Raw genomic sequence first — 27,866 nt, forward strand, 5'->3', positions numbered from 1 at the left:
ATGGCTGCTACAAGAAACGAAGGAGAGACGTTACTACCAGATATTGAGGAGGAGACAGAAGGGATGGAAGGTGAAATGGAGTCTGATGAAGGAGAGGGAATGGGGGTCGAAAATTCGTGCGATGAAGAAGATGACACATCAGAGGACGAACGTGAGAACGAGGCCGAAATTCAGCGTTTGGAAGAACAGGTATCCTAAATGAAATGCAAATGAATGGAGCGTTGTGCTATTGCTATGCTAGTTAGCAGCTACACTGATGATAAAGTGCGTAGCTGATTTAGCCGAGGATTCTATATGTTGCGAAACATTTAGCTGGCTTGCCAAAGAGAGCGTACATTCTCTGATTTACTGTGTGTACATTACACTCCATCCGACAATGTCGGAATCTCTGTCATTTAGACTGAAATCAATTTAAGCTTTGTTAGCTACCGCCTCCTACCTACCCTCTGCGATGTAGCCAGTTTCAGACGAGGGTAATCTGCTAATCTGTTAGCATTCGCGGTCTCTTCTTACAAATATTGCAATATCATTGAAGGCAAGAATATCCATCCGCGTTGCTGTATTAACGACAGACAATACATTTTTGGCTAAAGGCGGTTATTTTCAGATTGCCTGCCTTCGATCGCCCCGATTACTGCGCAAATGCTTAATAGAACCCGCGCATTTTCAATGATATAACTAGTTCTGCGCCCCATGCTAATCTGGACAGGGATTTTACCGACAGTAGAAATACATTTTAAACTGGGGTTAAATTTATTGCTCTGTTAGTACTAGTAAACGCAGTAATAGTGTAGTATTGGTAAAGTACTGATCTCCGATGAGTTCTGATTGTTCTGCAGTTATTTTCAGTAGAATTTTGTGGTCCTCTGTTTTATTTGGGTTTTTTGATTTTGTGCTTTTGCTGTTGCTGTTGTAAACATAACCCAAACACAATAAAGCTACAACGCGTGATTTCTGTACATCTGCACATATGGGTTTACCTTTCAAAATCAGAGCAGATTGCGATTATAAAGGATTGGAAATCTGAATAGTTGATTCATACAAGCTGTCGTCCAATCATAGTGTATATGTGATTGGAGCACGTGTAATAGCACTCACTGACGCCGCAGGAAATTTCTGATTAATACAACCTACATGATCGTTTTAATCTTTTGGGCAGGGTTTTTTGGTTTTGTTTTTTAAGTTTGGTTTTTGAATGCTATACTCAAACTATGACCAAGAACACAATATGAGTTTGTGTTACTGCTGTTCATCCTTGCAGGTAGACGTCCGTCTCATATTGTGAGATTTCAGTATTGCTAACAGATCTAGTCTAAATGATCCTCAGTGTTATCGATTTTGACCTCTGGCACCTTTTCAGCTTTCCATCAATGCATTTGACTACAACTGTCACGTGGACCTGATCAAACTCTTGCGTCAGGAGGGGAAACTGCACAGGCTGCGCAAAGCCAGACAGAAGATGAGTGAGCTTTTTCCTCTCACTGAAGGTGTGTTCCTGCCTAAACAACAAACTTCTTTCTGTTTGTCCATCTGTCTGTTTGTCCGTCTGACTCACTCTCTGCCTCACCGTGGGAAAGCATAGAGCTGTGTTACTAAGTGCTGAACATACCACTGAGGTGTCTCTTTGAAGTAGCATGTGTGTGGATGTGTGTGGAATGGAGTGATACGGAATGTGTGAGGAATGGAGTGATACGGAATGTGTGTGGAATGGAGTGATACGGAATGTGTGGGAAATGGAGTGATACGGAATGTGTGTGGAATGGAGTGATTCGTGATTCTGTCTCTTCATTAGTAATATTCCAATGTGATATGCAGAGATTTGGCTGGACTGGTTGAAAGACGAGGTTGGGCTGGCTGAAGATGACGCTGACAGGGAGAAAGTGTATGGGCTCTTTGAGAAGGCCGTGAAGGATTACATCTGTAAGTCTTAACAAGCACATCAACATTTGATTTCACCTTGTTGGTAATGATGTTAAACAGTTTAGAAACTCTGGAGTAAGAGCCTAAATTTGTGTGAGAAGCTCACTTCTCTTTCGGCTGCAATGTTGTTGTAGGTCCAGATATCTGGTTGGAGTACGCTCAGTATTCAATCGGTGGAATGGGAGTTGCAGGAGGCATTGACCGCACCAGGTCTGTTTTTGAGAGAGCCCTGACTGCGGTGGGCCTGCACATGACCAAAGGAGCTTCACTTTGGGAGGCGTACAGGGAGTTTGAGATCGTCATGTTGTCTACAGTTCAGGTATGACATTCTATCATCACATCACCCCATCACATCACCCCCTCACCCCATCACATCACCCCCTTACTCATCACATCACCCCCTTACTCATCACATCATCCCCTCAGTCCACACATCACCCCCTCACCCCATCACATCACCCCCTTACTCATCACATCACCCCCTCACCCCATTACAACATCCCCTCACCTCATCACATCACCCCCTCACTCATCACATCACCCCCTCACTCATCACATCACCCCCTCACTCATCACATCACCCCCTCACTCATCACATCACCCCCTCACTCCACACATCACCCCCTCACCCCATCAGCCGTTTCAGTAACAGGACTGTTGAACACAGGCTGTTGGCTATGACGTGTGGTCAGTGATGTGTTGGAAGTGTGAAGAGAGCTCATTGTGTGTGCACTCTTGGCCCTGGTTATCCTGTAATAGACAGTGATGAGGGTATTGTTGAAGAGGTTATCCTGTAATAGACAGTGATGAGGGTATTGTTGAAGAGGTTATCCTGTAATAGACAGTGATGAGGGTATTGTTGAAGAGGTTATCCTGTAATAGACAGTGATGAGGGTATTGTTGAAGAGGTAGAGGAAGAGCTCTGATGGTATTGTTCAGTGGAATCATGATTAGCAGAAGTTGTCTGTCTGTCTCAGCCGGCTCCGGGCAGCATTCCCACACGTGAGCAGCAGGAGCTGTTGAATGTCCAGCTTGAGCGGATCCACAACCTGTTCCGGCGCCAGCTGGCTGTTCCTCTCTTAGGTACAAACTGACTCATTACTGACTCTAACCTCTAACTCTCTTGTGATGCATAATAACACACATAAGAATTGCTGGGAATGGCACAGAACCAGCGGGAGGTCGATCTCTTTACAGATTTTGTTTGTTGCATTGCCAGCTTTGAAGGCTGGAGTGCTTTACTGACACACAGACACCTGGGCACTGCGCTGAGTGTCAGACAGAAGAAGCAGCAGTTCCATGCTGCTCCTCAGAGCCCTTTGGACGTTTTCTGTCTAAAATGTGCCACGGTGAAACTGTGAACAGAAAACTGCACATTGGAATTTGAACATGTCTGAGCTGAGGGTTAGCGTTAAAGCCCTATTCAAAACATTGTAGAATGATGATATTGATGAACTTTTTCCCTTTCTGTACTTTGAGATAAAGTCATAAACTACATTATTCTGTCAGCCAAAACAGCGACATATTTCTGTTTCTCTCTTTTTTTTTTTCCTAAAGCTGTTCTTTAAGTTCAGCCAGAGGTTAGTGGATTAAATAAAATCATAAAATGACTCTGGCACGCGGCTGACCGGGTGAACACGCTGAGAATGCTAAGAGCTGTAATGTCTAACAGATATGAATTTGAATATCTCTTAATATGTTGAATATGTGCATGTATGATGTGGATATGACTTGTTGGAGCTGTGATGTGTAACAGACATGGAGAATACCTATGCGGAGTACAGTGAGTGGGCGGATGAGGGGGTGCCAGACAGCGTCACTCAGAACTACAGAAAAGCTTTGCAGCAGCTGGAGAAGAGGAAACCATACGAGGACGCTTTGGTATCTCTCTTTAATTAACGTTACGCTGAACACCTTCACCACCGTTACGCTCAACACCTTCACCACCGTTACGCTCAACACCTTCACCAACCTTACGCTCAACACCTTCACCACCGTTACGCTCAACACCTTCACCACCGTTACGCTCAACACCTTCACCAACCTTACGCTCAACACCTTCACCACCGTTACGCTCAACACCTTCGCCAACCTTACGCTCAACACCTTCACCACCATTACGCTCAACACCTTCGCCACCGTTACGCTCAACACCTTCGCCACCGTTACGCTCAACACCTTCACCACCGTTACGCTCAACACCTTCACCAACCTTACGCTCAACACCTTCACCAACGTTACGCTCAACACCTTCACCACCGTTATGCTCAACACCTTCACCTGCATTCTTACACAACACCAGTCTGACAGGGGTTTTTTTGCGGGTTGCAGTTGGTTTCAGAGCCCCCCAAACTGGCTGAGTACCAAACCTACATAGACTATGAGCTGAGTGATGGAGATCCAGCCAGGATTCAGCTTGTCTTTGAGCGGGCGCTGGCGGAGAACTGCCTGGTCCCAGATCTGTGGGTCAAATATACTACTTATCTGGTGAGTTCCTTTCTGTTCATATACGCATGTTTGTGTGTGTGTTTTTGTGTGTGTGCGTGTGCGCGCTTGTGCAGGTTGGGCAGTGTCCACTGACTGAATGTAATCTGTGTTTTATCGGGGTTCTGAGAGTGATAACCAACAGGTCAATGTAGTTCCTTAGTTTATTCAAGTGTTTGTGTAGGAGAAGGTGGTGGAGAGAGACAGGGTTGTAAAGTGTTTGTGTAGGAGAAGGTGGTGGAGAGAGACAGGGTTGTAAAGTGTTTGTGTAGGAGAAGGTGGTGGAGAGAGACAGGGTTGTAAAGTGTTTGTGTAGGAGAAGGTGGTGGAGAGAGACAGGGTTGTAAAGTGTTTGTGTAGGAGAAGGTGGTGGAGAGAGACAGGGTTGTAAAGTGTTTGTGTAGGAGAAGGTGGTGGAGAGAGACAGGGTTGTAAAGTGTTTGTGTAGGAGAAGGTGGTGGAGAGAGACAGGGTTGTAAAGTGTTTGTGTAGGAGAAGGTGGTGGAGAGAGACAGGGTTGTAAAGTGTTTGTGTAGGAGAAGGTGGTGGAGAGAGACAGGGTTGTAAAGTGTTGTAAAGACTCTGGCGTTGCGTTAGAGAGACATACCCACTGGTTCTGCACCACTGAACACATCAAACATGTTGCTTTTGTAAGAACATTATTTGTGGTGTTGTATTGCGACAGTAGTTCTCATAACAGACTGGAACACTGTGCTTATGTTGTTTTAGGACCGACAGCTGAAGATCAAAGACCTGGTCTTGTCTGCTCACGAGAGAGCGGTGAGAAACTGTCCCTGGACCATGACTCTGTGGAGGGGTTTCCTCTTGGCCCTGGAGAGACATGGGGCAGAACATCAGATTGTATCAGGTGCTGAATGGGTTTATAAGGCTGAATGTGCATGTATTCTGGAATATTCCTGTTAGTTCTAATGCAAACAGAAGTAGCTGTGGGTCATTTTAAAGCGGCTCTCTTTTGTAGAGGTTTTTGAGAAGGCTCTGGCTGCTGGATTCATCCAGGCCATGGATTATGTGGAGATCTGGCAGGCTTACCTTGACTACCTGAGGCGGCGTGTGGATTTCAGTAAAGGTGAGACTCTGCACTTTCAGGTCAATGCAGCATCTGCATGTTGAGCTTTCAACATGTGTGCGCTATTTATTATTGTAATAATACAATGTTGATCAATTTGTCTCTGAAATGTCTGTTTATGCATCATCTACTGAACCAGATGTACATTTATTAAAACATGTACTCCGAGTACAGCTACTGAAAGTTAAAAATAGTCGTGTTTTGGTTTTTTTTTACCTTTTTGCTTTTGATTAATAATAAAAGCCATATGAAATCCTTTTTTTTACTCGCTGATGGATTCACTGTGATATGAAGTGCTGGTGCTTTAATCTGAAATGGACTCTTGTCTCTGATTGGTTGGTGCAGAGTGGAGCAGGGAGCTGGAGGAGCTGCGGGCAGCGTTCACTCGTTCTCTGGACTATCTCAAACAGGACGTGGAGGAAAGTGAGTGACAGTTCGGTCCATGACCTTTAGACTGGACTCCTTATGTTGTATGTCAGATAACGGTTCGGTCCATGAGAACCTTTAGACTGGACTCCTTATGTTGTTTGTCAGATAACGGTTCGGTCCATGAGAACCTTTAGACTGGACTCCTTATGTTGTATGTCAGATAACGGTTCGGTCCATGAGAACCTTTAGACTGGACTCCTTATGTTGTTTGTCAGATAACGGTTCGGTCCATGAGAACCTTTAGACTGGACTCCTTATGTTGTATGTCAGATAATGACTGGGTTTTTGGGGGGGTTTTTTTTCCCAGGGTTCAGTGAGAGTGGAGATCTCTCATGCTCTATAATGCAGATTTGGGCCAGTGTTGAAGTAAGGTGCAGTCCACCCCACACTCCATAATTACTCATTAGACAGTCATTAGGCATTACTCATTTTTTTAGTAATTTACCACGTGTGCAATAGGCCACTCCTACCATGGCTGTGTTATTGTAGTCAGTTCGGTTTGGTTCGTATAGAAGCTGTTGTGCTGCTGAACTCAGTCGTGTTATGGCTGTGTCACCATGGTGCTCTGTATGATGTGTTTTGTTCCTTGGACAGGCCCGGCACTGTAAGAACATGCAGAAAGCCCGGGAATTGTGGGATAGCATCATGACAAAAGGGAATGCCAAATATGCCAACATGTGGTTAGAGTATTACCATCTGGAGAGGTACTTTTGATTATTTTAAAGCTGTATTAATGATTTCATTTCTCTTATTTTCAGATTTACATTATATGTAGGGCTACATTTATTGTACATTTTCTCAGAATGTGACCATGTTTAATTCCTGCCAACCATGTCCATAAAGGTAACACTTTTAATGAACACGAAGAGTCAGTGACCACACGTGACGCACTCAGACTCTCCTGTACCAAAACATACGACACGTAATAAATCATATAACACATGTCAGTAACAGGGATGACACGATTTCCTTATGGTGAATAAATCTGCTGTGCTGTGTTCTGTCACTATAATGATCAGACACTTTTATATTTTGATACTAGTGTCTCGTGGTTAAATTGGTATGGAAAAGTGCAGTGGCACTAGAGTTTGGAACAATACCAGCATTTTGAAAAAAAAAAAACACTTTTTTATCATGCAAACTACTGTTGGATCTGATCTGATCTAATCCAGCCAACAGGCTTCTGTCTCTGTAAACCCAATGCTGATCTAATCTAGCCAACAGGCATCTGTCTCTTTAAACCCAATGCTGATCTAATCCAGCCAACAGGAGTCTGTCTCTGTAAACCCAATGCTGATCTAATCCAGCCAACAGGCGTCTGTCTCTGTAAACCCAATGCTGATCTAATCCAGCCAACAGGCGTCTGTCTCTGTAAACCCAATGCTGATCTAATCCAGCCAACAGGCGTTTGTCATAATGACATAATAACATGAGTCATAACAAGCGTGGAGTGAGAGCTTCTGTAGAGAGAATGAGCAACTTCTTTTGAGAGGAGGCTAGAGATGGCATCAACAACACCTTAATAAACATAAGATGGAGCCTGAAGTCAAATTTTGGCTTTAAAGTGGACGAAAAAGACAAGCACCTAAACAGAGCAGCACAGCTGAGCAGACGCTGTTTTAGAGAGTGTCACACAAAGGGAGGTAACATATTAAACCTGGTCAAACGTCTGTCAGACAAACATCCACCTCCTGTTCAGGGGATGTACAGACTAACAGGTGATAGTTGACTTGTGAACTCCCCTCTTACATCCATGAAATGGATGAGTCGAAAGAGTGGTCTATACAGTAATATAATATACAGTCCTGCATACGCAGACACACATAACCCTAACCCTGCATACGGAGACACAGTCATATAATATACAGTCCTGCATACGGAGACACAGTCATATAATATACAGTCCTGCATACGTAGACACACATAACCCTAATCCTGCATACGCAGACACAGTCATATAATATACAGTCCTGCATACGCAGACACACATAACCCTAATCCTGCATACGCAGACACAGTCATATAATATACAGTCCTGCATACGCAGACACACATAACCCTAATCCTGCATACGCAGACACAGTCATATAATATACAGTCCTGCATACGCAGACACACATAACCCTAATCCTGCATACGCAGACACAGTCATATAATATATAGTCCTGCATACGCAGACACACACCCGTGTTTGTGCAGTGCTGACAGTGTCTTCCTGATTATCGTTTGTAAGTCAGACTGTCACACTGAGATTATCAGATGACTTAGTTAATCCAGATTTTACTGGAGTTTTAGTTGACACAGATTATTGTCATTTTACTGTTTGATAATTTATGTATTGTTCCTGTTCTAAAAGTTTTTTTTGTTTGTTTTACTGAAAGCAATGTCCAGGTTTAAAATACCGCGTAATAATGGTATTTTAACAGTTTACCTCTTTAAAGAAAATATAGAAAAGTATTTGTGTATCAAAATTCATGATCCAGTGCCAGGATCAAAAGGAAAGGTTATTGTAATCATACTACATGTTACAATGCAAAAAGTGTAGGCAGTTGCTATAGCGATCTGCCAGTTCCACTAATGTTCTGGTATTGTGATGTATGGTGAGAGAGGACTGAAATGAGAGCTATGATGGTCTTGTGTCTGTGTAGGTTGTATGGAGACACACAGCACTGCAGAAAAGCTCTCCACAGAGCTGTACAGTGCACCTCTGACTACCCTGAACACCTGTGTGAGGTCCTCCTCACCTTTGAAAGAGTTGAAGGTGAGGGTGTGAGGAAACGATGAAACAGAGATGGCAGGGCAGACCTGTATGTTTGTGTTTTAGTTCTCAGTGTGTGTGTGTGCACGCACGCATTCACGTGCCCACGTGTGTCTGTGACCCTATTAGTCCTCTGTGTGTGTGTGTGTGTGTGTGAGAGAGAGAGACTGTTTTTAGTGCTCTGTGTGTGCATGTGTGACTCCATTAGTCCAGTGTGAGTGAGGTTGTGTGTGTCTGTGACTCTGTGTGTGTGTGACCGTTTTTGATACTGTGTCCTGTGTGTGACTGTTTTTAGTGCTGTGTGTGTGTGTGTGAGAGAGACTGTTTTTAGTGCTCTGTGTGTGTGTGTGAGAGACTGTTTTTAGTACTCAGTGTCTGTTTCTGTGCAGGTTCTCTAGAAGACTGGGATGCTGCCGTCTTGAAGACTGAGAGCAAATTGGCTCGTGTCGGTGAGCAGAGAGCCAGAGTAAGAGAAAGCTACCACCTGATCCTAATAATAAACCCTAAACATTAACCCAGAACCTCTAACGCTGAGACCCTAACGCCCTAAGGCATAAACCTCAAACCTTAAATCCATAAAGCAGAGACTCTAAACCCTAAAGCCATAATTCATTGTTTGTGCTTGAGTCTGTGAGAGAGGGGCATTGTTTGTACTTGAGTCTGTGAGAGAGAGGCATTGTTTGTGCTTGAGTCTGTGAGAGAGAGGCATTATTTGTGCTTGAGTCTGTGAGAGAGAGGCATTGTTTGTACTTGAGTCTGTGAGAGAGGGGCATTGTTTGTACTTGAGTCTGTGAGAGAGGGGCATTGTTTGTACTTGAGTCTGTGAGAGAGAGGCATTGTTTGTACTTGAGTCTGTGAGAGAGAGGCATTGTTTGTACTTGAGTCTGTGAGAGAGGGGCATTGTTTGTACTTGAGTCTGTGAGAGAGAGGCATTGTTTGTACTTGAGTCTGTGAGAGAGGGGCATTGTTTGTACTTGAGTCTGTGAGAGAGAGGCATCTATAGTTCAGTAACAGGCTACAGTGCTTGCATGGACAGAGTCTCAGGGTGATTCTCAGTAACTAAGAATTCAAAGAACAGGTTTGTGTTCTCAGGAAGAACTTTTTTGTCTAGGTGCCTTGCAAGAACAAATTCGTAAGAGCATGAGAACGGAGAATGCACCTGAAAGAGTTGTAGATGTGCTACATAGTTTGAATTGTACAATACACCAGCACCAGTCGATTTGACTGGTGATACACTAACATTTAGCATTGAGAAAATTTCAGTTGTCATAAGTATTACACACATAACATATAAGCAAGACAGAATGAGCACTGTGGTCTCCTCTGCAGTCCCTACATAAAACGTTTGTGTTAGACTGATAGGCAAAGCACATGATGCTAAAGGCTAGAACTTCATGATGTTTGAAGACTGTTGTCAACTGTAATAATTAAGCACGAGCCCGTCGAGTTATGTTCACTGTTAGCCAATTCTAATTTAGCTCCAGTTACCAAAGGAGGTTATCGCTGGGTGACCAGAGCCTCCTGAGAAAAGTCCAAACAAACTTTCACAACAGGTGTTGCCTGTAGCAGATCAGCAGAGATTGATCCACTCTGTGGCCTGTTCCTTTGCTTTGCTGAGCAGGTGGCAGAGAAAGAGGCTGAGCTAACGCGGCAGGAGGAGGAGAGGACCGAGCTGCGGAGGAGGGCGAAAGCAGACAAGAAGGCCCAGAAGAAAAAGCAGAAAGCAAACAAAGCAGGGGAAAAGAGAAAAGCCGAAGGTGAAGGGGAGGACGAGGATGAGTGGGAGGAGACAGGTAAGGTATACTGGGAGCTCTGGGAGCAATTGAACTTAACATTGCCACTCCATTGTGTCCCAGTCATTAAAACCAGAATATGCACATGGAACAGTGCAGAATAGTCAGTGAAGTATGGAGGAGTCAGTAAGTTGTGACCTGTAAACAATAGGGCATAAAAGATGTACCAGGGACACACGGCCAGTGTAATGTTATAATGGTATAAGGGGGACACACGGCCAGTGTAATGTTATAATGGTATAAGGGGGACACACGGCCAGTGTAATGTTATAATGGTATAAGGGGGACACACGGCCAGTGTAATGTTATAATGGTATAACGGGGACACACGGCCAGTGTAATGTTATAATGGTATAAGGGGGACACACGGCCAGTGTAATGTTATAATGGTATAAGGGGGACACACGGCCAGTGTAATGTTATAATGGTATAAGGGGGATACACGGCCAGTGTAATGTTATAATGGTATAAGGGGGACACACGGCCAGTGTAATGTTATAATGGTATAACAGGGACACACGGCCAGTGTAATGTTATAGTGGTATAAGGGGGACACACGGCCAGTGTAATGTTATAATGGTATAACGGGGACACGCGGCCAGTGTAATGTTATAATGGTATAACGGGGATACGCGGCCAGTGTAATGTTATAATGGTATAACGGGGACACGGCCAGTGTAATGTTATAATGGTATAAGGGGGACACACGGCCAGTGTAATGTTATAATGGTATAACGGGGACACACGGCCAGTGTAATGTTATAATGGTATAAGGGGGATACACGGCCAGTGTAATGTTATAATGGTATAAGGGGGACACACGGCCAGTGTAATGTTATAATGGTATAACAGGGACACACGGCCAGTGTAATGTTATAGTGGTATAAGGGGGACACACGGCCAGTGTAATGTTATAATGGTATAACGGGGACACGCGGCCAGTGTAATGTTATAATGGTATAACGGGGATACGCGGCCAGTGTAATGTTATAATGGTATAACGGGGACACGGCCAGTGTAATGTTATAATGGTATAAGGGGGACACACGGCCAGTGTAATGTTATAATGGTATAACGGGGACACACGGCCAGTGTAATGTTATAATGGTATAAGGGGGATACACGGCCAGTGTAATGTTATAATGGTATAAGGGGGATACACGGCCAGTGTAATGTTATAATGGTATAAGGGGGATACACGGCCAGTGTAATGTTATAATGGTATAACGGGGATACACGGCCAGTGTAATGTTATAATGGTATAACGGGGACACACGGCCAGTGTAATGTTATAATGGTATAAGGGGGACACACGGCCAGTGTAATGTTATAGTGGTATAAGGGGGATACACGGCCAGTGTAATGTTATAATGGTATAACGGGGACACACGGCCAGTGTAATGTTATAATGGTATAACGGGGATACACGGCCAGTGTAATGTTATAATGGTATAACGGGGATACACGGCCAGTGTAATGTTATAATGGTATAAGGGGGATACACGGCCAGTGTAATGTTAAAATGGTATAAGGGGGATACACGGCCAGTGTAATGTTATAGTGGTATAAGGGGGATACACGGCCAGTGTAATGTTATAGTGGTATAACGGGGACACACGGCCAGTGTAATGTTAAAATGGTATAAGGGGGACACACGGCCAGTGTAATGTTATAATGGTATAACGGGGACACACGGCCAGTGTAATGTTATAGTGGTATAAGGGGGACACACGGCCAGTGTAATGTTATAATGGTATAAGGGGGATACATGGCCAGTGTAATGTTATAGTGGTATAACGGGGATGGATCAAAGATACAATGTAACGATTATACAACAGGTGTGTATTGCTGGTATGTCACAATGGTGTGATTGGAATGTATGACTGGTGTAACATTCTGTAAAGAGTTGTATGGTGTAATATGGTTTTATGATGGGTATAATGTTGTAATTCTGTAATAAGTATATGTAAATGATATAATGTGTATAATGTACTAATGGTTTCAGAGCATTCTGCAAAGCGACACAGGGGTGACGGAGAGGGAGAGGCAGGGGCGGATGAACAGATGGAGACGGAGAGCGGATTGTTTGGTCGAAGAACTTTTTCATCTCGTAAAATGGAACTTTCAGTGGCGCGGAAAGGTCAGCAGGAGGCAGCAGAGGTTGCACGAAAGTTTCAGGAAACCACGCGAGACCAGCGCAGCGACCAGAAGAGCGTGTTTGTCAGTAATCTGGCTTTCACACTGGATGACCCCGAGGGCAGAATGAGGAGTCTCTTTACGGACTGCGGCTCCATCCAGCAGGTCCGACCCGTGTTCTCCAGTAAGGGCGTCTTCAGGGGGTACTGCTACGTCCAGTTTGACGATCAGTTGGCTGTACCTAAAGCTTTAAAATTGGACCGTCAGGACGTGGAGGGAAGACCCATGTTTGTGTCACCATGTGTGGACAAGAGCAAGAATCCAGAGTTCAAGGTACTGGACTGCCAGTGGTTAATATGACCAAAAGAAGTCCTAATTTTGTTGTGTAATTGAGTTATGTTTTGATTAGCATATGGGCATCTGGGATTAAGTTGTGTTTTGTTTGGAATAAATTGATGTTTGGATTGTTGTAGCGTGACCTTGTGTAGCGTGACCTTGTGCTGCTGGCACAAGAACACATAAAGACTGGAAATAAATCTTATGTGGGGTTTTTTTGTTTGTTTGTTTGTTTGTTTGTTTGTTTTCTAGGTGTTCAAATACAGTCCATCTCTGGAAAAACACAAGATCTTTGTATCTGGACTGCCCTTCTCCTGCACCAAAGAGCAACTGGAGGAAATCTGTCAGCAGCATGGCACTGTGAAGGCCATCCGCCTGGTTACCAACCGCTCCGGCAAACCCAAGGTAATCTCTGACCCTGACCCTGACCCTGACCCTGACCTTGACCCTGACCCTGACCCTAGCCCAGGTGGATAAAACAATTTAATGCTGTACTAAAGAGTTACCGTACGCTGAGTCCTGAAGCTGGGACTAATTCTTCTAATTGTCATAGGAGTTCTACTTCTGCAAATTAGAACCCCTGTGATAATTGGAACAAGTCGAAGTTCTAATGCTGTAATTATTCTGGTTATAATGAGCTTTTAAGCTTGGACTTAATTATCTTTCATTTCAGCATTTGGCCTTATGAAAGGGTTTTCACAGACTAAGAGCAAGAGGTCTTCACTTGGTTTGGGCCTCAGGTCTGGACCTGCAGGTCTCACTGGTTTAGGTCCTGTGTTGGGTGGTACTGGAGATCTGGTGGTTTTAATGTGGGTTTTAAGGGCTTGGGGTAGTAAAAGAAGTTAGACCAATAGATCAGTTGAGATCTTATGAGGTGTCATTGCTTTGTATTAATAAAGTACCTTATGAAACATAATCAGTAAAAATAAAGTCTGTAGATCAATATGAGATTCCGTCTCTCTGTTTGACCCTTACATTACTCTAAAAATGAGAAGGCCTAGTCTGTGATCATACGTGGCCCTACCACTGTCTCTGTGATCTGGTCCACCAGCCCTAACCCTAGTCTGTGATCATACATGGCCCTACCACTGTCTCTGTGATCTGGTCCACCAGCCCTAACCCTAGTCTGTGATCATAGGTGGCCCTACCACTGTCTCTGTGATCTGGTCCACCAGCCCTAACCCTAGTCTGTGATCATACGTGGCCCTACCACTGTCTCTGTGATCTGGTCCACCAGCCCTAACCCTAGTCTGTGATCATACGTGGCCCTACCACTGTCTCTGTGATCTGGTCCACCAGCCCTAACCCTAGTCTGTGATCATACATGGCCCTATCACTGTCTCTATGATCTGGTCCACCAGCCCTAACCCTAGTCTGTGATCATACGTGGCCCTACCACTGTCTCTATGATCTGGTCCACCAGCCCTAACCCCGTCTCCAACCCTTCCTCTGACACTCAGCCCTGAGTTTTACTGTTCATTCTCATTCAGATCCAGTCTGATGTTCTGGTTTTGTGGGAATCAGTCTGGAGAGAGAGGGTGTGGGGGTGTGAAGGAGTGATCCAGGCAGGATGAGGCAGGATGTCACTCTGTATTCCAGGGTTTGGCTTATGTGGAATTTGCCGATGAGGCTCAGGCATCGCAGGCGGTGATGAAGATGGACGGAATGACTCTAGAGAAACACACGCTGTCTGTTGCCATTAGCAACCCACCGAGCCGCCGAAACACAGACACGGCGGGAAGCCACAGACCACTGGGAGCCGCGATGCCCCGCCAGCTACACGGAGCGTATGTGTTACATGCGTGTTACATATGTGTTACATACATGTGATGTGACACATTGTACGGTTAATCACTAAATTTTCATTTGATTTTTCTTTTTGGGGTGTCTAAGTAATGTCCAACTGAACTGCCAGTCATCTGATGTTAATGCTCTTCATTTTAAGACATCCTCGTGCCTGTTGTTCATTCACCTCTCTTTTTCCAGACGAGGGAAAGGCCGCACACAGATCTCTCTCCTCCCGCGATCACTGCATCGCCAGAGCAGCACAGAGCCCAAAACCGAAAACGGCACCGCGGCTACGGCGGCCGAGAGCTCCGGGCAGGATCGCCAAACCAAGCCCATGACTAACGAGGACTTTGTTCGGATGCTCTTGAAGAAGTGAGACCGCGTCCTGCTTTAGCATTAGGAGTCGCTGCCTTTGACAGAAAAGCCATTTTGTGTCCTTACTAACAGGCAAACGCTGCCCTGTTTTTTTCCTCTGTAAATATTTGACACCCTGATAATTATATGAAAGATTTTAAACCTCAGTCATGCTTCCTCTGGAATGGCAGAATTGAGACCAGAAGTATTTTTTTAACACAATGTTAAAAACAACCAGATTTGTGTATTATGTTTGCTTTTCTTTTAAAAGCTATATGCAAGAGATCGACATGTATTCTGACCCTACGTTGTACTATACATAGTGTGTATATAGTAAAGTGCAGAGGTGAATTTTTTAGTGTTGATGTCAGAAACCTGCTGTGCGCTTTTGCTTCACACTAAATGGTCTGGATTAGTAATGATCTGGATCTGTACAGATAATTTATTGACAGACCCTCCATCACTGAAAGCTGACTCCGTCTGAGAGCCTTAAGCAGCCGTCAGGCGATTTAAAGTGAAATCGTTGGGATGTCTGAGAAGCAGGTTTCCAGCTGCCAACTTTCCCCTTTGTACGGTTTTACCTTTACACTGAGGTGTGTGTGTGTGTGTGTGTTAGATACAGTAATGTAGTGTTTTTGTGCCTGGTGTGCTGCCTGCCTTGTTGGTGTGTGTGTGTGTGTGTGTGTGTGTGTGTGTGTGCATCTGATTATTTAATTCCTGACTGTGTTTGTGGTGTAAACCTGCCTTTTTCTATATGTGCGTTCTTTATCCAATTTATACCCACTCTGATACACACACACACACACACATTTAACCCTAGCCCTCTCTGTCTGACACAGGTACATAATTAGGTCTAACCCTCACTCTGTGTGACTGGACAGAAACCTATGCAGATTTTTTAGAGGACCTCCCCATAGGTGACCAGACACTGCAACTGTCCTCCCAGTATTCAGCCACCATTCCCTTAGTATTACAGATCAACATGGCCCAGTCTTAGTGTTTCTTACAGTAGTTGTTTTTGCAATAAAGCATTTCTTTTTGTTTTGAGTCTCACACTTCTTGCTCTAAGTGTTGAGTGGTTTCCTTTGTTTTGGAAAGATGTTTGTATATTTTGAACAGATGGAACAGTAGCTCTGTATATTTGTGTTTGAACACCACAGTGGCCTAAAATAGTGTTAAGAAAAGACATGTGCTCTTTGGCTTTGGTTTTATCATGTATAAAAACAGTGGTAAAGTTCAAATACCATTTCTGATCCTCATTTATTCTGGTAATGAGTGTTTACTATAACTACAGGTGACATGTTTCTTTACTGAAATATCCATTACGGATTTTATTTGGGGTCTTTTTTCCTGTTGTAATTTCGTGCTTGTTCCATGTTTTTCTGGATTATAATTTCTGTGTTACTATAAACTGTATGTGGTCATATCGTAATCTGACACACCCTTCTGTTTAAGGTTGTTTATAAAAGGATTAAAATGATGTGATTGTCAGAATCAGGGCTTGTTTTGCATTTGCATGGATCAGTCCTTCAGTCTCACAGCTGTGACTCACTTTGTCATAGTCGTCTGACACTGGTTTTATACACTGAGAAAAACCAGTCGTCTGACTGGTTTTGCAACTGGGAAACACCAGCCATCACCAAACGCCTCATTTGATCACTGGTCCTAATTGTTTACTGGTTTCCTGTTTTTTCCATTTGAACTCATGGTAAAAGACCAATGCTGGCATTGGTCATTTATCCTCCTAAACACCAGAGTTTGGTGCTGCTCTAATATATAAGAGATAGTGTGTAATCATACAACAGCTAGAATTCTGACATCTTTATTAAGCTGTTTTAATAAGACCTTTATTTTGAAAGAAATCTTTCAGCGAAATATAGCAGCACACACAAGTGTAAGTCCCCATGATTACCCAGTCCTCTTCCCTGAAAGTCCAGCTTTAGTATGTCAAACTGTTAAAAATACAGTTTATGGAATAACAGAAATTAGGCATCCGATGAACATTTTGGACTTTCAGCGGTAAAACAGCCCAATATTAAATAAATATTCTGTCCTTAAATAGGTCAAAGGTGAATGGCAGCATTGCAGAGCTGGAACACTCACATAAACAAAAGCAAAAGTCACATTAAAACAAGTCTGAAGTGCTTCATTAAAATGACTCCCATTGGTTTCACTGACGAATTACCACAGGGACACAAGTCTAGACCAAGAGCCCTTGACTTATTTTTTTTTTCTAAATTATTAATCTAAAAAATGATTAATCTGTTTGATTGTGACTACTCTACAGTGGACTGACACACAGATGGAGTCTGAGTGTGGTTCTGGTCTGGTCACTGATGTATCTATGCAGAAATAAATTCTTACACACTAACAAACCTCTGTGAGAAATGATGTGGGGAAATTTATTGCTACATAGATACACTGAACATAGACTTTCACCAGTGGCCAAACAAATCTAACAAACCCCTGAATGCATGTACGCTCCTAAATTAATATTCATGTGAACTTTGTCATGTCACTGGAGTTTAAACTTTCAAAACAAAAATCCCTTATGTGACATTCACACCATCAGAATGAAAAGCTGGATGATGGAACAGAAGCCAAATTCTGCCCAAATGTTCTAATGCCTGTCTCCACCCTCCCTACCCCGCCCCACCCAGCCCAACGTCATGAACATAGAGGGGGGAAGGTTTAGTCGCAAACTGAGATAATAGATGCTTTAAATTCAGTTCTGAATGGAGATGGTGTGTCGACAGTTTGGGCAGGCGTGATGAGTGGCCTCTGGCAGGCCCACGGAGTGCTCTGAGGTGGCGATGAGCAGCGTATCTAGGGTGATCTCTGTGCATTTGGCAATGAAACGGATGAAAGGTCTGACATCGCCCTCGTTGGCCGTGTCGAGTGTGGCGTAATATTCGGCGCGTTGCTCTTTGCGGATGGTGATTGGCGGGTAGCTGGCCTGCATCAGCACCAGGTTCATCAGCAACCTGGACGTCCGACCGTTTCCATCCACAAAAGGATGCAAATATACCAGCTTATAATGCGCCAGCGCGGCAAACTCCACTGGGTGCAGCTGCAGAGCCTCCTCCGAGTTCAGCCACTGCACCAGCTCCTCCATCAGCCTCTCCACGTCCTGTGGGTGGGGAGGAATATGATGACCCACAAACACCTGATGGGTTCGGAGGCGCCCGGCCTCCACGGGGTCGGCGTATCCCAGCACACGCCGGTGGATCTCCAGGATGTCACTGACAGCCATGTGTCCGGCGCGGGACAGAAGAGTGGTGTTGATGTATTTCATAGCGACATCTACCCCAATGGCCTCGTTCTGCTCCTGCAGACTCTTTCCTGGCACGGCGTAGCGCGTCTCGATAATGTGGCGGATCTCCGACAGCGTGAGTGTGTTTCCCTCGATGGCAACAGTGTGGTAGATATGGTGATAATAAGTTTCCTCCATCACTCGACGCAGGGCAGAGTTTCCCTTGGGAATAGACATGAGTCGACGGACTTTACCATCAATAATACCAAAATGTCTCTGGTCGATTTCCTCCACCAGTGGCAGGGTGCGGTCACGGCTGATCAGGGCCTTCTCGTTACAGGGCGAAATGGCCAGAGCTTTGGTATAAAGATGATCGGCTTGGACGACGTCTTTCTCCTCCTCCAGAATGGTCCCCAGCTCTGTCAGAGCATCCACAAAATCAGGGTTCATACTGAGCGCGTGAACCAACAGCTTATGAGCCTTCTCCCTCTTTCCCTGTTTCTTCATCTCTAATGCCTGCTGCAGGGCTGCCTTTGCCTCAAGCTCTGTCTCTGTGAACACACACACAGTAAGATGTACAAACTTATCTTTACAAAGACACAGCCAAATCAGAGTGCTGTAACCTTCAGGGGCTCGTGTTGAACTGCTTTAGAAAGGTGACCTCTGACCTCTGAGTTAGCCAGGGGCAGCTCGTCACAGGGGTGTTACCAGGAAGTGAGGCGTTCTCATGCTTCCCCGTTTCATTTCTTCATTTTTTGTTGTAATTAATGAATGCACTGAATCTTTTTTTTCTGTCATTCAAATTGTCTCAGACCAAGGAAATTGAATAACAAATTCATCAATTATATTTACTTACAGGTAATATACCATTGCTTTATAAACTATGTAGTTTTCACATATGAATACAAAACGAATATTACTGGAAGAGTTTATTTTCCACATATCTCATTGTTAATCACCAATATGACAACATTCAAGCCCAACTGGGAATGTCTGGTTGTGTGAAGCCAGCTGACTTCTGGGAACTTTTGATTAAACTTATTTCATGACATATCCTTTACTCCTCTATAGATAATCAAACACGGCATGGCACTCTTATCTGCCCCTCTACAATGAAGCACTCTGCGCTACCTTTCTACATCTAATCAGACTTACCTCGACTCGGCTTGGCCCTGAGCGGTAGCAGGTCTAGAGCAGTGAACGGGACGGCCAGGCTGGTAGAGTGGACCGTGGGCCGCTGTGCGATCCCCCAAATCTGGCATCGGAGGAGAGCGAAGCCCTTTAGCATGGCGCAGCAAGGCTCCTCGACACCCACCAGCGGCAGCAGCACCACCATCACCGATCCAAGCAGAACGCACACGGCCGGTCCCCAGCCCCGTAGCACCGGACAGCTCGCCTGCCGCCGAGCAGCCAATGCCGCCATCAAACACAAATACACACTTTGTCCAGCCACACAGCCACCATACTGCAAGACAAAAAACACAAACAGATGGAATACGGCTGTGTTACAATAAGGGAAGATCACACACCAAAAACCAAGTCTCAAGCAACAGTAAAGCGAGTCTTTGCACTGAAAATGTCACCTGGTGGAGGACAGATCGAAAGCTGTTTCTCTGCGTGACAAAACTCGAAACAAGCTGATACAATAAACATTGACTCATGTACATGTGAGAAATGAAGTGACGCCACTATTATCAACATAAAGCACATACGGTCTGTAGCTATGGACACCTGCTGTTTGCTATATCCGGACAGAAACAAAGTACTGTGTTCTGTTTAACAGCTGTTAAACTTTGCCTACAAGCACACCGTAACAGCTTTGAAGGCTAACGCTGGTTCACAAAATCTGCATAATCCTAGACTTTCTCTACGACAACGTTTTAGTGCTGTTTATTTAGACAGGATAAATCAAGATAATTTACATCAGATTACTTTCTTCGTCTAAATATGCTGAAGTTGTTTCGGAGCGGTAGCCTCTTGTATTATGAAAGCCCCATCCACATCTGCTTTCCTCAGATCTCCGGATCCAACTGCCATTCAACCCGTAATATGATTGGTTGAGCGAGTGATTATAGGTTATAGGCGATTGGCTAAATACATGCTTACGTCTCCTTGTACAACAACACACATTCCAGATCGTTCATTTCCCTGATTGGACTAACTCGTCCTTTCCGACGATTCGCAAGCAGCACCGTTTGCAACTAATGATGATGAAATATTTCATGGGCAGTGTGTACGTTTTTATTACTGATTTGGTAAACACACTCGAAACAACAGCGAGGCAATATTTACATTAAAAAATAATATCTAAAATAATATTTACACGAAACAACATTTACATAAATCAAACGCATCGAAAAACAGCCTTGTTTCGGCTCAAAATGCATTAAATCACTGCTCAAAACACTACATACGCAATACAAATATCGTCATCATAGTATCACATATGATCAACACCTATTTACAGTCGTTTCACAATCACCAATGCAACACTACATATCGTCTTCACAACGACACACAATCCCGTATGTATCTGGGACTTGTGGAATAGTATAGTATAAAACAGAATAAGGCGCTTTGTGTATATACTCTTTACTTTAGCCCGTATATTCTTAACCATTTTTACAAATGGAACAGGTTTTCCCTGGGCTAGACTTTTGGAGGCTATACCTGGAATCTCATGCTGGTGTTTGCTCCGATGGCTCGAGGCGCTTACTTGGCAGCTGATATGCGGCTATGAGGAGTCGCGGGAGAAATGGCATGGTTTCATGTAAGGCTTACACCAGTGTCCATGTGGCTGCTGCTTCTTCTTCTCCACCTGTCCCTCAGCGTGGTTTTCAGTTTAAAGTCCTGTAAAATATTTTAGGCAAACTAGAATAACTGAAAAAAGAGTTGTTTTTGCCGATATGAATTGGTAAACGAATAGTTCTTACTTATATGCAATGTACACCAATGTCATTTAATCAAGTCAACATATGCACACGCTTGGTTATGCTGTGAACTCAGATGGGGGACGCAGTACTATGGCATGTGTGGGGAGTTTGGGTCAAATATCGAAAAGTGTGGATACATGCCCTGCTGGATGAAACTCTTTCTGTTCAAGTCAGTTCACAAGTAAAGTAAATCCTAATATTTAAGCACTGCATCGTCAGTGATGAGAGACAGAGCCAGTATATACTACAAAGCATGATAGATGCTATCAAAAGGTACCTCAGTCACCAGTATGTTTGCCTCTGTAAATAACCCCATGGAACTTCACAAAATTGAGAGTTTGTCTGGTGTAGTTTGCATGAAATGAAATATTAAGATATGATACAACAGTGGCTTTTACAACACAGGCAACAAACAGACAGATAGATAGACAGATAGATAGACAGATAGATAGATAGATAGATAGATAGATAGATAGATAGATAGATAGATAGTTGACTATTAATGCCCGGAGGGAAATTAAATTGTCATAGCAGCCAGATACATTAAAATACAAATGACAAACAGGTACATGAACAGAGCAGCTGAGATGAATAAACAGTAAGACTAGTGAATGGATAGGTGGGAATGTTGACTGAGGGTTAGAAACATCTGACAGGGAACAAGTTACATGAAGGAAATTAATTTATTCCATCAGTTCGACTTTGCACACTTGACACAGTACTATAATTCACTACTGGTGTGCACCGCCCACTTAGCATTCTGTTCTATTCGGTCATAATTGATAACGGATCTAAAGGATTAACGGGAAAAGGACTAAAAAAGAATTAGTGGGAAAGACTTTTCCAAACAGGTCTACACGATTACATACATTATCACCCTGGAGCGTTCGCAAATGACTACAGGAAATATCCCAACGAACAGGTGATTCAAATGGCCAAAGACATCTTTGCTGCACAAACTTAATTAAAAAAAAAAACCTGTTAGTTTTCCGTACACACAACGGTATACTCCACAGGCAGCCCTGATCTCAAACTGTAAATGAACTGCATCAAGTCAATGCCTGAAAGACATTACATAAGTGAAAGCTCACGTTACAGATATGATAGTGCATTTGTGGTGTGTTTTGAGGAATACAAGTAGAACCAGGATTTCACAGTTGAGACAACCACTATTCTGACAGTAACCACCAGACAGTGCAACCACTGGACTGTTTCGAAAAATATCTTCAGCTTTCTTTCAGTGTTCTTCTCACTGCAAATACACGCACACAATTTGGTGAATAGCTAGTCGCACTGCATAGCCTACATTCCAGTGTTGATAAAACAGGTAAAATCATCATCATTTTCTCCCGCTTATCCGGGCCCGGGTCGCGGTGGCAGCAGGCTGAGGAGGGCAGCCCAGACATCCCTTTCCCCGGCTACATCCACCAGCTCCTCCTGAGCGATCCCAAGGCGTTCCCAGGCCAGTCAAGATATATATTTCTCCCAACGTGTCCTGGGTCTGCCCCAGGGTCTTCTCCCAGTTGGTCGTGCCCAGAACTCCTCCACAGGGAGGCACCCAGAAGGCATCCTGACTAGGTGCCCAAACGACCTCAACTGGCTCCTTTCAATACGGAGGAGCAGCAGCTCCACTCCGAGCTCCTTCTGGGTGTCTGAGCTCTGCACCCTATTAAAACAGGTAAAAAGAATATGTATATTTAAGAAGGCACCAAAATGTATATGTCTGTTTTTAATGTTTTAAGTGCCTATGTATTAAAAATACAACATAAGTGTTGAGTAATGAACAACTTTCATAACATATTTCATAAACGTCACTGTTTGCATATCGTAATGAACTGGGCTGCCTCACTCCCTTAAATGAAGCGGATGGTCTTAAAACCCAGTGGCAGAACACATCAATGAAATACTTCAGTTATTCTCTGGCAAGTGGAAGCATTATTATCCCTGTGACACCAGCTACACAAACTGAAACATTTTAAACACTTGCAAGTGTGAAAACACCACAGAATTCTTACTTGTACTTAAAAACCTCTCTCTCTGGCCCTGGTTACATCTTGCATTAGATCCGATTTTGGTGATCCGATTACAAGTGCAAGGTGTAAACAGGGCCTCTCTCTTCATGCAGTACATGAGTGGCATTCACACACAAAACCAATGCTTATGTCATGTTACCTGATTATGTTTCCACCAGCTAATAATCACAAAACACCTGGACAGTTGTTTGATATTAACACTATTCAAGTTTCAAGTTTATTTACAGCCCAATATCACTGTTTACAGTCTCAAAGGGCTTTACGTGCCCACAACAAACAAAACAGGACGGCACCCCCTGACTTAATCCTCATGGCAGGCAAGAAAAAACTCCCCAAAAACCCAGGTGTAACAGGAATAACAGGGAAAATGGGAGAAATCTTGAGAAGGACCACAGAGAGAGGAGAACCCTCCTTGGCCAGACAGGTGTGCAATAGGTGCCGACCCAGCGGGCAATTACAATTGCAAGTAAATTCAGACTATGAACAAAGGGGATGGCGATGCTGACAGGGGGATGAAAGATGAGAACACCAGTATGGATTGGTCCAGAGGGCAGGAGGAGTCAGGATCACTGGTATCTCAGGAGTAGCACGTGTGGCTCGACAGAGAGAGAGAGAGAACTTGTTAGATATGTTCATTGCCACATAATGGTTAAGGGAAAATGTACATCGTGTGCCGAGTGCAGGCAGGGACTCCGGCAAGACTAGCTATTACAGCATAGCTAAAAGGGAGAGCTAGAAGGTAATACGGACATGAGGGCACTCTGGAACACAAGGCGGCCACCCACTCCACAGTCAACAAACCTGAGTGAACATGTTAGAGTGGGGGGGCGACAGCATCCAAACATCCCAGTTCACCAAACATTCTATGCCCGAGAACCCTCCAGATCTGCTCCTTTACCTAGTACAGAGCAAAAGGCTTGGCTAAACAGATAAGTTTTCAGCCTTGACTTAAACACTGAGACTTTTCTGAGTCCGGAACACTTTTGGCCTGCACCTTTTGATCTAAGTGGGCGTGTTAAGAGTTGATTAGACATCATTTAACGTACAGTCCGACCGATGAGGGGGCGTCAGTTTGCACTGTACACCATGACGCAGCAGCCTGTTCAGAGACGGAACATTAGACATTAACAGATTAACATGCAGATTAACATACAGATTAACATGAGGATTAACATGCTGCAAAACAAACGTACTGTAACTCTGAAATTTGAATTTGCATAGTCCAAAAAAATGATAAATTCTGAGATTTCAAAAATAATAAAATTATATATATATATATAATACATTTTATTTGTAGAGCGCTTTTCATGACACTCAAAGACGCTTAACAAGCATAAAATAATCAGTAAAAGAATCATAATCATAAGAAAAATAATAAGAGAACATAAGAAACAATAAAATAAGAAATAAGAGCACTTGACTTAAAAAGTCGTAAAATCAATGCAATAAAAGGGTATAAGACGCAGTGTTAATCATAGATTAAAAGCAGTTCGAAAGAGGTGGGTTTTAAGGAGGGATTTGAATAATGATAGTTCAGTGCAGTCTCGGATGTGTTGGGGGAGGGAGTTCCAGAGGGAGGGGGCAGCAATGGAGAAGGCTCTATCGCCCCAGGTCCGGTGCTTGGTACTGCATGGTACAGACAGGAGTTTCGCATCAGAGAAACGGAGGCTTCGGGAAGGAGCATGGAGATGGAGCAGGTCGTGAGATAGGAGGGGTCCTGGTTATGGAGGGCTTTGAAGGTGAAAAGGCGAACTTTGAATTGGATCCGTTGAGGGACAGGAAGCCAGTGGAGTTTCTGAAGAACCGGGGTCATGTGATCACGGGAACAGGAGTGAGAGAGCAGGCGAGCAGCAGAGTTCTGGATGTATTGAAGTTTATTTAGGACTTTGGTTGATGAGCCGTGAAGAATGCTGTTGCAGTAGTCAATACTGGATGTAATGAAAGCATGGATCAGAGTTTCTGCAGCAGAAAAGGAGAGTGATGAACGGAGACGTGCTATGTTCTCTAGATGGAAGAAAGTAGTTCTGGTGATGTGCTTAACATGGTGTTCAAAAGAGAGGTTACTGTCAAAAATGACTCCACGGTGTCGGATGTGTGGGGAGGGAGACAATGTGGAGTTATTGATGGTGAGGCAGACGTTGTGAGCATTTTTAGTGAGGGATTTGGGACCGATGATGATCATATCTGATTTTTCCCAGTTTAGCATGAGGAAATTGGCTTGCATCCAGGATTTCACCTCAGTGATACAGTTGGTCAGACTAGAGTAAATTGCAGTGGTGATGGATTTGGTGGAAATGTAGAGCTGGACATCATCAGCATAGCAGTGGAAGTGGAGATTGTGCTGACGGATGATGTTGCCAAGGGGGAGCATGTAGAGGATGAATAGGAGAGGACCAGGCACTGAACCCTGGGGGACGCCTTGGGACAGAGGGGCTATGGAGGAGGTGCAGTTGTTGATATTGATGAACTGTTGTCTTGCTGTGTACGCCCAGGCTCTGCAGCTCTGCAGCAATGATTTAGGTGAAACCAGGTTAGGTTTTGCCTTCTACTTTAAGGGCTGTGGGTGTCGCTAGTACCACTTTATATGGTCCTTCACGTCTTGGCTCACTCCACTTCCTTTTAAACACTTTAACATACACCCAGTCGCCTGGCTGAATTTTCTGCAGGTCCCCTGGAATCTCAGCACTCCTCCCCTCAGTGGCGCCTTTTACCTGTTGAAAAATAGTTCTGTGTATGACAGTTAAATGTTGCACATAAGTAGCAAGTTGGCTTTCTAACTGTTCAAGCGGAGGGCCTCTGTATGGTCCTCTCAGATATGGCAAAGGCAATGGGTCGACCCGTCAGCATTTCATGCGGTGTTAGATGCGTAATTCTGTTAGTTTGCATTCTCATGCTCATTAGTGCTAATGGCAGTGCTTCCACCCAATTAATTTTCCCATCGGCACATATTTTACCTATTTTTGCTTTTAAACCACCATTCGCTCTTTCAACCCTACCTTGCGATTGGGGGCGATAAACACACCCAAACTTTTGCCTTATTCCAAGCGCCTTTGTCACTGTTGCCATTATTTGAGCTACAAAATTTGGTCCATTGTCAGAACTTATGCTATCTGGAATTCCAAATCTAGGAAACACTTCCGTACACAAAAATTTTGCCACTGACTTGGCATCAGGTCCCTTAGTAGGTATTGCTTCGACCCACCGACTAAACCTGTCCACTATTACCAGCATATATCTTTTCCCCTGAACCCTCTCAATCATGTCCACGTAATCTATCATGAGATGTCTAAATGCTCCGTCTGGTGGTGGAATATGTCCTATAGGCGCTGAAAAAGCCTTTCTGTTATTATAGGCCGCACATGTTGTACAATTATGTAATGCTTGATCCACCATTGCTGACAAATAGGGTGACCACCATGCATTTTGAATACGCTTAATAACCTCCCCCCTTGCGCAATGGTCTTGACCATGCGCATCATTAATTAAGGTGTGAATGAGTGATGCAGGTGCCACGAAATGTCCCGCAGGACCCCTCCATAAACCCTGATTTGGGTCGTTTGGTGTTTGAATTGCCCCTCTTTGTAGCCAAACGCTTTTTTCATAGACGCTGGCTTGTTCTTGTGCTTGTATAAGAGAGTTTAAGTCTCCTGCTGGACTGGGTTCTTCCGCCACTAGTACCCCTATTAATTTAGTACCAACAGCTGCATGACAGGCCAGTTCATCTACAAAAGTATTTCCTTTTGCAACTATAGTGTTTGTTTTTTGATGAGCTGGACATTTAATGATAGCTAAGGCGGTTGGTAGATGCATGGCCTCTAATAATTGAGAAATTGCATTCCCATGTGTAATTGGCGTACCGTCAGCCCTCAGGAATGCTCTTTGCTTCCAAATGTTACCGTAAATGTGGCATACGCCGTAGGCATAGGCCGAATCAGTATAAATATTAATACGTTTTCCTGCCGCAAATGTACACGCTGCAGTTAAAGCTTTAATTTCGGCTAACTTAGCAGAACACGGCTGATCAAGCTTTTTGGCTTGTATCGAAGAAAAAGAATTATCAGGGATGTTCAATTGTGCTATTCCATAGCCCGCATGATTACCTGTTTCATCTCTATAACATGATCCATCAACAAATAATGTAAGATCAGCATCGATAGGGTGGTTAAAGAGGTCGTCACGAACCTTGAGAAAGTTATCCGTGGCTTGGGCACAATCATGTGGAGTGCCTTCATTTGGAAGTACCATTCTGGAGGCTGGATTAATAGTGGTACAACGTTGAATAGTGAGCTCAGGTGCTGAAAGAATTACTTCATAGCCAGTCTTCCTGGCATGGTTTAACACAAAGCGTGGACTAGTTAACAGGGCGTGTAATTGGTGAGATGTATACAGTGTTACCGGATGTCCCATGGTTATGGTGGAAGCTTTTTGGTATGCAAACGATGTAGCCGCAAGTCCCTGATAACATGGGGGTAAACCTTGTTCTACTGTATCTAGCTTAGTACTATAGTACGCTATTGGTTGCTTACCTGTGGGGGTGTCCTGCATTAAGTTCAAGTTCAAGT

General features: G+C 44.0%; 2 protein-coding genes across 2 annotated transcripts; one reads left to right on the top strand and one right to left on the bottom strand.

Moving 5' to 3' along the window:
* sart3 (spliceosome associated factor 3, U4/U6 recycling protein) lies at window positions 1-15,753 on the top strand. Its single transcript, XM_030791697.1, has 19 exons — window positions 1-189; window positions 1,361-1,487; window positions 1,816-1,920; window positions 2,055-2,239; window positions 2,898-3,003; window positions 3,677-3,801; window positions 4,252-4,407; window positions 5,134-5,272; window positions 5,384-5,491; window positions 5,837-5,914; window positions 6,228-6,286; window positions 6,515-6,624; window positions 8,569-8,681; window positions 9,068-9,144; window positions 10,300-10,471; window positions 12,477-12,940; window positions 13,196-13,348; window positions 14,543-14,730; window positions 14,930-15,753. The coding sequence occupies exons 1-19, from the start codon at window positions 1-3 to the stop codon at window positions 15,105-15,107; spliced, it is 2,832 nt and encodes a 943-aa protein (XP_030647557.1). The 3' UTR covers window positions 15,108-15,753.
* Window positions 15,754-16,922: 1,169 nt separating this feature from the next.
* ficd (FIC domain protein adenylyltransferase) lies at window positions 16,923-20,318 on the bottom strand. Its single transcript, XM_030791548.1, has 3 exons — window positions 20,261-20,318; window positions 19,494-19,803; window positions 16,923-18,889 (listed from the first exon to the last, which is right to left on the bottom strand). The coding sequence occupies exons 2-3, from the start codon at window positions 19,759-19,761 to the stop codon at window positions 17,811-17,813; spliced, it is 1,347 nt and encodes a 448-aa protein (XP_030647408.1). The 5' UTR covers window positions 19,762-19,803; window positions 20,261-20,318; the 3' UTR covers window positions 16,923-17,810.
* Window positions 20,319-27,866: the final 7,548 nt, after the last annotated feature.

Source organism: Chanos chanos, chromosome 14, assembly GCF_902362185.1.
Source record: "Chanos chanos chromosome 14, fChaCha1.1, whole genome shotgun sequence".
Classification (NCBI taxonomy): Eukaryota; Metazoa; Chordata; class Actinopteri; order Gonorynchiformes; family Chanidae; genus Chanos; species Chanos chanos.

What these genes read in the sequence shown, in the direction of transcription:
- sart3 (XM_030791697.1), top strand. Translation starts at nt 1, where the DNA reads ATGGCTGCTACAAGAAACGAAGGAGAGACGTTACTACCAGATATTGAG. An exon ending in AACCATACGAGGACGCTTTG is followed by an intron (nt 3,802 to 4,251) that starts GTATCTCTCTTT and finishes TGCGGGTTGCAG; the next exon opens with TTGGTTTCAGAGCCCCCCAA. An exon ending in CAAACAGGACGTGGAGGAAA is followed by an intron (nt 5,915 to 6,227) that starts GTGAGTGACAGT and finishes TTTTTTTCCCAG; the next exon opens with GGTTCAGTGAGAGTGGAGAT.
- ficd (XM_030791548.1), bottom strand. Translation starts at nt 19,761, where the DNA reads ATGGCGGCATTGGCTGCTCGGCGGCAGGCGAGCTGTCCGGTGCTACGG. An exon ending in CAGGGCCAAGCCGAGTCGAG is followed by an intron (nt 18,890 to 19,493) that starts GTAAGTCTGATT and finishes GTGTGTTCACAG; the next exon opens with AGACAGAGCTTGAGGCAAAG.